This window comes from Trichechus manatus, unplaced genomic scaffold, assembly GCF_000243295.1.
Source record: "Trichechus manatus latirostris isolate Lorelei unplaced genomic scaffold, TriManLat1.0 scaffold00006, whole genome shotgun sequence".
Classification (NCBI taxonomy): domain Eukaryota; kingdom Metazoa; phylum Chordata; class Mammalia; order Sirenia; family Trichechidae; genus Trichechus; species Trichechus manatus.
In genome coordinates this window covers 14,154,989-14,165,489 of record NW_004443942.1, presented here as the reverse complement: position 1 = coordinate 14,165,489, position 10,501 = coordinate 14,154,989, and the positions used below count along the sequence as shown (strand labels likewise).

Genomic DNA, 10,501 nt, shown 5'->3' with positions numbered 1-10,501 from the left:
TATTTCAAATATCTAATATTTACTGAACATTCACTATGGTCAAACCACTGTCTTAGGTATTTGGGTACAGAGCAATGAACAAGACAAAATCTTTGGCCTCATGGAACTTAATTTATGGTAATGGAGACATATAATAAACAAATAAAAATGAATAAATAAGTACAGAAAGTGGTGTTATAACAAAAATAAAATAGGATAAGGAGATGGATCATACTGTGGAGGCTACTCAGAAAAGATGGATTAGTTGTAAGTTTTCAAAATGAAAATTGCATATAATAGATAGACTATATTCTGACATTTATCTCAAAGTTCATAGTCCCATTTAATATCTAAAGAAAGCTATATAAGAAATACATCAACTACTTGGAAGAAAAATAAATAGACATTAGTTTCCAAAAGGTCCAAAAAATAAGACGGATATCACACTTCCAGTCTCAGGCTGCCTGTATTTTAGTCTTCTCACTCAATTTTAGCTTTCAGTATCACTTCAGAGTCCTCTGACTTACAGGACATAATTCAATGGGCACTCCCCGGGTTGTGAATGAGATCCATTCCTAAATGTGTCTTTGAGTAAAATTTGTAGGGAAGTCGGAACAGGTGCATATGGTTCTTATTTAACCTTACTTTCTATCGACTCAAAGGCAATGAGTTTAGCACAAGAAAAGGCTCAAAGCCTTTTCAATGATTTAAGAGCTTCATGTGCAGCAAGTGAAGGTGATTGTGACAAAGAATTTGTTGCGAGTAGGGGGTTGATTCAATTGTTTCAAAGTGAGGGCAAATTTTTATAACATTAAAGGACAAGTAAGAGTAAAGGGCAAGTACGAGTTGTCCGTAAGTTGGAAGTTCATAACCCGGGGACTGACTGTATTTCAAACTATAGAATGTGTTTCTTTTTGTTATTGCTGTTTCTCATTCACTAAGTACTTACCATTTTTATGTCTCCGTCTTTCTTTATGTCATCAACATAGGAAAGCACAAAATCAATTTGCCTAACCCCATCTCGGAAGAAGATAGAATCCTTGCTTTGTAGACATTTTTTAAACTGCAGGAGACATAAATGACACAACTGTAAACTATAATTTTATCCTCCAATTATAAAAACATGAAAATAATTATCTACAATTTTGTCCCCAGCTAATATTTTCAGTCCTGAAATGCCAGGTCATGAAAAATAACCAGAATTTTTATCAACAGAAGAATATGCTTGATTTAGTAAGTGAAAATTCCACATAGGTGATATATATATATATATAAAACAACAAGGACTCAGGAGGAAGCTAAGCACATTAACTATATGCACACACAATGAAAATGCTGCAATTATGCCAAAATATAAAGTGAATGTATGTATACATTGATTCTGAAATGTATATTCAGAGAGATGCTTGTTACCTTCACTAAACAACATATCAGTGAGTCAGTAAAATCATCCATCATTACACAAAGTTCTGTTGGGCAAGATTAATTAGAGCAATTAACAGAACCTCACTGTCAGAAAAATTAATTTATGATTAATACTTATACTATGTTCTTATAAAATTTTCATTTTCTAATTCAATTTTTGAAGGGTTAAAACAAAAACAAGATGCAGTTATAAATCAGAAAGCAGGTAGGTAGCTCGCCAGCTGGTCTCATGACAAGTAAGCTCTCATGCAAAGCTCCCTTCAGCATCAGTTTCTCAGGTGAGTCAAAATCAATCCTTTGTTTACATTTGATTATCAATTCTCTCAGTATAATAGACAAACAAGTTCAAGTTTCCAAGTTGTTGCCTTTCAAAATGGCAAAAACACTAGAGCCACTTTCGAAAAGCAAGGTTTCATGTTTCACTGATCCAGTCGTCTTCAGAGTTTATATGCAATATGTAAAACTTAATACTTATAATGGCTCCTATGTGATATGTAGAATGATTCAAATAAATGATTCAGTGGATTTCTCTCACTCTGTGATGTAAAGTTATAATATAGACAACTTTCCAATTACTTTAGCTAACCTGATAATGGGGAGATGGATGAGTTTAATTTTCATAACCAGTGTATATACCAGTTTATGACTTTCTTTTAAGGTACTTTATGCTGTTTTTCACTCTAATCAGGCCAGACAGCCTCCCATAAAAGGGAATGAATGTAAATCAGTCATTTATGAATAAGACAAAAATCTCCTCTTTGACTTGTGGTTTATGAACAGAGTAACCGTATTTTTATATATGATGACTGATGTGCCTCAGAAAGGACTACGTTAGCTCCCAATCCTCAGAAGAAGATGGATAGAAAATAAGTAAAGAGACAAAAAAAAAAAAAAAATGCAGAGAGTCTTGAGATTAAGTAGCAAAATATAGTAACTCAATTGTTAGTCAGAGTTCTTTGCAACCCAACCAAAAGATGTCTATTCACCTCCCTTTTCCTAAAAGAAAGGAAAAGAACCTGAGGAAACTCTAACTATCATGCTACACTCGACTACAGATCACTAAAAAAGAAAAGGAATAAAGCATTAGCACTCTTGGAAATCACTATAGCATAATATTTTATGACATTTACCAAAACTGTGGAAACCAATTGAGGGAGAAAATATCCTCATTAGAGTAAATATAATTAAAGCATAAAATTAGAGAAGAAAACAACACTCTTTTTGCTCTAAGTCTGTGAAAGCTGTATTTTGTTTCGTTGGCTAGTTTGGTTTTGCTTTTTTAAATGACTAAAGTGTATAGAGGTGCTCATGTTGTTCAGACAAGCTAAATCCAGATCCACAAAGAGCAGTTCTGGTGGCAGAAGAAGTGCACGTGGAAATCAACAAAAATTGCACCAGGAGTGTTTGAGGACTAGAAAATAGACAAAGTAGCTAAAAAAATAATGACTTCAATTATTTTCCTGAGTGCTCAGTCAAAATGGGCATATTTACTTTCCTTCTCCTGAAAGCCAAAGGGCTAACTAGGAAACCCAAATTTCTATTGTTATGTTGTGCCCTCACTATAAATTGTAAAGTTAAAAAATAAAATAAAATAATCACTGACAGTTTTGTAAATTACCATGAGGTACATGTCCTAAGACTGTTAATGTTACATATGCATGTCTGTTCATGAGTGCATGTGTATGTGAGGGGGGGAGTGAGAGAAAAAAACTGGTAATTTTGCTACATGTAATTGAATATTATTAAACTACATCATTTTTTACTTGGCTCAAGGTGAGATATTAAGATCATACTTCGCAGTGTGTGTATCTCTGTGTGTTTATATTTGGTTTGTTCTAAGAAATGTCTGTTTGCCATGAGGCAAACATCTGGGTGGCTTCTGTTTGAATGAGTTTCTTAATCTCAAGTTCATAAACCTGGATTCCTTATGTAGGTTCATAACCCTCAGAAAGTGCATGTAAGTTTTATGTGCCTGTGTGCATTTTTAGGAAGAGGATCCATAGCTTCCATTAGATACGAAAAAGATTAAGAAACATCATTCTAAAACCTCAGTCGCCTGAAGACTAGGAATCAGTGAAAAAGTCCCCTCAAAAATCAACAGTATTCAGTAAGACAAATGACCCAGGCTATCATCGCAGCCATTCAAAGCATGAGCAGCATCACTCGGCACTGGTTTTACCATGAGACGCCGCCTCAGGAACAAATTGTATCGCTTAGCAGTCTGTGAAGCAACCAATAGAGAGTCAGCAAATCTTATACGGGACCAAAATGAAGACTCCAAAAAACAGACACACAAACAAACAAACCTTCCGTATCATCACTTTGTGTGTGTGTGTGTGTGTGTGTGTTTGTGTGATAGTTAAAGTTGGAAGGGGAAAAGGGTAGCATGAAGGTAAGGGGAAAAATAGGAAGAAAACAATGAAGAATAAAGGAAAGGAAAAGAGGAGACTTCAAAAGTCTCTCTAAATGCTTTATACAGTGACTTTAAATAAAAAATATTTGTGGAACTGAATTAAGGAAGAAAGGAGAGAGAGAGAATACTGGAAAAAAGGAAAAATCATTTGATTATTTAAATGCTGAGTTGTCTCCAATCTTCATTTACCATGGTCAACATTTTTAAAATGCCAAGGCAATTACCTAAAAATATCTTGGATAATCAATAATATTTGAAAGAAAGCCAAGCCTATGGCACAAAAAAGCAAGCATTGTGTGCATTTTACAGCATAATGAAAGTATACAGAATCTAAAAAACATTATCAATAAATGGTTTCAATTCCTGTTGTTTTCCTAGAGTAAGTTGAAGAGGTCAAAGTTACTGGTAATTATTGGAATGAAAATTCCTGTTTTGTTGACTAAGGTACCTACTAAATAGGAGTTAATATGGCCGTTATTTAAAAGTATGTTTTAAATTATATTCACCTGTTGACCTAGACATTTCACCACAGTACTTTAATTTTCTTGGGATCTTGCATGAGATTCATAACTAATGCTTTTCTCAGATGTTTTCCTACATTCATAAAAGATTTGTTAAGGGAAATGAAATAGTCATATACTAGGGGGACATGCAGGGCTACATTATGACTTTCATGGGCCCAAGGCATGTTTGCCTTTGTGGGCCTCTTCCTCCATTTAAAAAAAAAAAGAGAGAGAGAGAAATGGACTTCTATGAAAGGCATCTATCAAAAATATACAGTTAACATAATACTTAATGGGAAAAATCTGAATTTTTAAAAATTGCTTTTGTAGACATTGCCAGGTAAATGAAAAGATAAGCCACAAATTGACAGAAAACATGTGCATACATACAACTGAATATATAAACAACTCTTACAGGTCAATAAGATAATCAACCCCAGTTTAAAAATGGACAAAAGAGTTGAAAAGACACTTCATAATATATATCCAGAATATATAAACAACACTTACAAGTCAGTAAGAAGATAATCAACCCCAGTTAAAAAATGGACAAAAGAGTTGAACAGACACTTCACAAAAGATACATAATTGGCCAAAATGCCCATGAAAAGAGGTACAACATCATTATTCACTAGGGAAATTAGAATTAAAGCCACAACGAGATCTCACTACCTATTCATTTATTATTGTTGTTAGTTGTCATCTAGTCAATTCCAACTCACGGCGACCCCGTGCGTGTCAGGGTAGAACTGCACTCCATAGGGTTTTCAAGGCTGTAACCATTTGGAAGCAGATCACCAGGCCTGCCTTCCAAGGTGCCTTTGGTTGGGTCTGAAGCATCAACCTTTCAGCTAGCTGTCCAGGGCTTAACCACTTGTGCTACCCAAGGACTCCTCCTACCCATTCATTAGAATAACTAAAATTAAAAGCTGACATTATTAAGTGCTGATGAGTATGTAGAGCAACTAGAACTGTCATACATTACAGGTGAAAAATGACACAACCATTTTTCAAAACATATAAAATTTCATATACACATATATACTCATATACATATAAAGTTTCATATCAAGTTACACATACACTTTCTGTGTGCCATATGATCCTGAAATTCTACTCCTAGGAAATTATTTAAGAGAAATGAAAATATATATCTATAACAAAAATACTTTTTAGATAAATGTTCATAACAGCTTTATTTATAATGGTCCTCAAATTGAAAACAGCCCAAATATTCATCAACAGGTGAATAAACATATTTTGGTAGGCCATACAAGGGGATACTACTCAGAAATAAAAAAAAAAAAAAAAAACCTACTGATGTATTCAACAAGAGTCAACTTATCAGTATCATTTGGAGTTTTACATGAATCTCAAAAATATTATGCTGAGCAAAAGAAACAAAAAATCAGGCACAAAATAGTTTATACTGTATGATTCCATTACATAAAATTTTAGAAAAAACTAATCTACAATGATAGAAAGTAAGGAAATCTGAATAAAGTATGGACTTTAGTTAATAATAATGCATCAATATTGATTAATTAATTGTGACAAATGTAATATACTAATGTAGGATGTTAACAATGGGGGAAATGAATGTGCAGTATACAGAAATTCTGTGTACCATCTTCTCAATAAATCTATAAACCTAAAACTGTTCTAAACTTAAAATTTTATTTAAAAAATATTGTTTATTTTAACAACTTACTATTTAACTATAACCAAAGACAATGTCAACATAATGAATGAAATATCACAAATCACTCTAAAGAGATTTAGAATTTAAAATTTCAATTATTGGCTTATAACATAAGTGGGGAAATTATTTGCAACTTATATCACCAGCAAGTGGATAATATACAGAGAGCTACTACAAATCAAGAAAAAAAGAAGCAAAACCTAGTAGTCTGAGAAAAAATAAACAAAATATACAAAGAGGATTATCCAGCAAAATAAATAAAAATAACCATTCACATATAAAAAGATGCACATCTGACTCATAATGAAAGAAATGAACATGAAAATTTAAACTACACTGAGATACCATTTCTCACTATCAGATAGGCAGAAATCTAAAATCATGATAATATACTCTGCCGGTGAGGTTGTAGGGAAATAGGCACTCTCAAACAATGGCAAAATGGAGGGAAATTTGTCAGCATATGTGAAAATTACATATACATTTATTCTTTGATCCCTAAATTCCATTTAGAAAGACTCTATCCCAAAGCTACATTGGCAAAAATATTTTAAGAACAATGCCCAAGGGTATTCATTACAACAGTATTTGTAATAGCAAAAGATTAAAAACAACTCGTAGGTCCATCAATAAAGGGATTGACTAAATATACTATGCTACATCCCCACAATGGAACATTATGCAGTATACAAATAAATGAGAAAGAAATCTACACACAATACAGAGCTAACTTCAAGCATGTTTTTAAGTGAAAAACCAAAGCACAGACTAGTATATACAGTATGATACGTTTAATGCAAGAAGCAGGGAGAATTTGAATATACATATGTATGTGTATAGCTACAAACACACACAGATGTATTTACTCATTTTTTTTTTAAAAAGGAAATACTAGAAGATAAACCAAATAAAAATGGCCACTATGGAAGAACTGAGAGAACAAGGATGGAAAAAAGTTTTCTCTGAGCGTGCTTTGTTTCATAGCATTGACCTGAGACAGATTTATTTTCAAGCTAATGCAGTCTAAGCTTTAGGGCCTCTGACTTGCACTGGCCCCTTCCAAGGATTTAGGAAGGACTCTAGCAGTTTGTAGTCATAGTCAAATATTTTTGTAAACCTTTAAAGTAGAATATTTTTGTATTATTTTTCTTAAAGAGTGTCACCAAAATTATACAAGCTTCAGGTTTCACAAAACCTTGTTCAGTCTATGGTTTTCAACTTTGTAATCATGTAAACGTTTTACATGATCAAAAAATAAACGTAAATACATAAAAATTAAGTAACACAACTTTAATTACTATAATTTCACCAATCCTACAAGCTTCATACCAGAACACTAAAGATTAGTAATCTAGTGAAAAGCAAAATATCATCTATATTAAAGATGTCAGTAGAATATAACTATTTCCCATAGCAAAGCATGGGAATAAGCAAGCATCTTTTAATTACTACGGAACTACTGAAAAAAATTTAAATATCTTTATTATCCTCTTAATTGATATTCAAATTATATTTTTAAATAAATCTGACCTCTTCATGATTATTCTTATGTAAGTACTTATTTACAGGTAAGAAGAGTCATGTAAAGGAGAAAGAATACTGAACTAGGCCTCAGAAACTTGAGTTTTAGTCCAGGATCTGTCCCTTAAACATGTTGATAACCTTGGTCAAGTCATCAAACTCCTTAGACCCTTGATTTTCTCATTTATAAAACTGGGAAATTAAAATATAAGCAAAGTGTTATACTTGGTGTGCCATTCTCATTAACATGCCTGCTGTTACTTTTTTTTTTAACCAAGCTAGTAAATTCTCAAATACCATGTATAAGAACCTGAAAAATAATTGTGAACTGGGAAAGATAGCATCATCATTGCATACTACAGAAAGATACCCATTTCTGTCCATGCAAGATAGTATCGAGTGCTGCTTACCCCTGGTTGTTCCCTGATGAGAAAGCTGGTCTCTCTGCTGCTCAGGCTCTGCTAATAGCACCACAGGGAAGACACAATGCTGTTAATAGTAATTCAAATGGGGAGGGCATGTCTTTAACTTCTACTAACAAAAATTCTAGGTTCTCTATGTAGAAATATTAAAATTGGAACTCAGGGGAGTTATGAAACACCTGAAATTGTATGCAAAATTTTGCATGCATATATGTTACATATGCATGTCTGTTCATGAGTGCATGTGTATGTGAGGGGGGGAGTGAGAGAAATTGAGAAAAATGAGAATTTTAGAGGTAACTTTATCAAATTATATATTTTAAAAGAACTATGACCCAAGAAACAGTTAACAACTACTGTATTATAGAGAAATAAAAAGGAACTCTAGTCTTCTAATGATGCTAAATCCTGAATGGGACCAATAGGAATGGTATAATTAATTGGCTATTTTATGCCCTTCAACATTTGTTTGAAAGTAATAAATACTTTGGAAGATGCACTTATATGTGATGTGTACCTATAACCAAGAAAAAATCCATACATGCATATAAACACACACACACTACTTTATGATTAAAGTAATGGTGACTGTTGCCTCCCTCTGTTTATGAGGGATTTCAAATCCCTGTGCTCCACAACAGTCAACACACCACAGCACATGCGCCTGAGGTCACACCCAGTCACTGCTCAGCAGTGCCTAGTGACAGAGACAGCAAAGAGCTACAGAGAGGTAGAAGCCAACAAGAATGACCTATGACACATGCCCAGACTGGGAATTCACTTACCTAGTCCTTGGTAAATCACAACCAGCATCTCATTATGCCCAGGTGATGCTGAGCAAATCAGTTTTGAAATAGCAGATAAAAGGTGCTAGGGACATATGTAAGGACTAATCAAAGGGCATCTATGATGTTAAAGTTATACTGAAATAAGTGGGAAGAGCTCTAGTAAGACTGAAAGTCTCCATGAGTGAATATGTGCTCAACATCCTATTTCACTTATATGTGATTCTGTTTACTTGTGGACATTGAATGAATTCCATTAACATATCCAAGTACATCAGATATCAAACAAATCTAGTGAATATCTTAATGACTCGATTCTGAATTAGCAGCCCCTAATAAAATACTGTGCGTATTGTCTATATATCTATATTTTTGCCTTTAACACAATAAATAATAGTTTCAACTTATATAGACTTCTCGTAACATATTTTATTCAATTTTCCTAGAGAAAGGTCAGTTGTTTTGCTTATAGGATGGTACAAGAAAACAGTATATTAAATGTTCCAAAAGCAACCAGGCTAGTCACTTTATAATCTCTCACTTCAGGAAAAACAAGTTTGCTCTGTCTTTCCAATCAAAACCCCTGGTCTGTCTTCAGTTTGCAAACTGTAAAATAAAATAACAGATTCCTTTGTACTCATTTCTCAATGTCTTTTTAGGCTTAGGCAAACGGAGAATCTGTGCTGTTCTCAATTCTACACTTCTCTCTTCAAATATCTGTGGCCATTGTTTGCCTGTCTTAGGCTGAGTCCCTCTCTGACTCCAACTATTAAGAAACGGAATGAAACGGTACAACATAGAAAGAGATGAAAGAATGACACAAACTTCCCCTTCCAACAAAACGTGACAATATTCAGAAGATTTACTGAATCATCACAGAAGCTAAGTACCCATCCTGAGTATTCTGGGCATAAGAAGCAATGATTTGGAATTGCTCCTTATGAAATTCAGGGGAAAAAAAAATAAAACCAAGAACAAACAAAAAACCCACTTGTAACAGAGTTTTTAAAACAGTATTCTTAGAGAAGTAATATTGTAGAGTGCTTAAGAGAACAAGTTCTAGAAACATAATATGTGGGTTCATAATCCTAGCTCCAACACTTAATAGATATGACAATAAACAAATTTATTACAATCTCGTATTATAGATTCCTCATAACCTTTTTTGGAATTGTGTAAAACTACATTAATATGAGCAGTTGCTTAACGTTTATATGATACAATTTCCTCAGAATGAGGATAAATAAGATAATAGATGGGAAGTTATCAATAAATGTTGGCTATTTTATTAATTTTTTGCTTACACTCTAGTGATCATGTCACACATTAAAATATATTTATCATATCATAAATTTTCAATTCACATGAATTTTCTGTATCTTTACAAATACTATAACAATGTTCAATGATGACCATATTAATTAATCAGAGTTAACACTCTAGAATTTAGCCTTTTAAAAGTTTGCGCAATCATGGAAGCACAGAAAGCCTTTTGAAAGTATAGAATAATTTTCAAATAATGAACCTAGAATTTCTACATATTCTTTTCTATCCTGTAAAGGCCCAAACATTCATCATAACTATAAATTTGTTCAACTCATTGATTCTAGTTATCCCTGCCTCATTTCAAAGCTTGTATGTATATTCTATTATTAATCTGTCTTTTAAAAATTGACTACTATATAGAGTTAGTGTTTTCATGGCATTCAAGTATCAGCAGGAAAAACCAACTTGGCACTAAGCAAAGTGAA

At 33.1% G+C, this 10,501-nt stretch overlaps 1 protein-coding gene across 1 annotated transcript in view; it reads right to left on the bottom strand.

Annotated features, from left to right (window-relative positions):
• The window catches only part of ANO5 (anoctamin 5), a 79,253-nt gene extending 71,035 nt beyond the window's left edge, over window positions 1–8,218 (bottom strand). Inside the window, exons 1-3 of the mRNA XM_023737794.1 lie at window positions 7,954–8,218; window positions 3,584–3,625; window positions 929–1,042 (exon numbers count right to left, since the gene is read on the bottom strand). Coding sequence (XP_023593562.1) covers window positions 929–1,042; window positions 3,584–3,586 — 117 coding nt within the window. The 5' untranslated portion in view covers window positions 3,587–3,625; window positions 7,954–8,218. The remainder of the gene's footprint in view (window positions 1–928; window positions 1,043–3,583; window positions 3,626–7,953) is intronic.
• Between the last annotated feature and the right edge of the window lie 2,283 nt (window positions 8,219–10,501).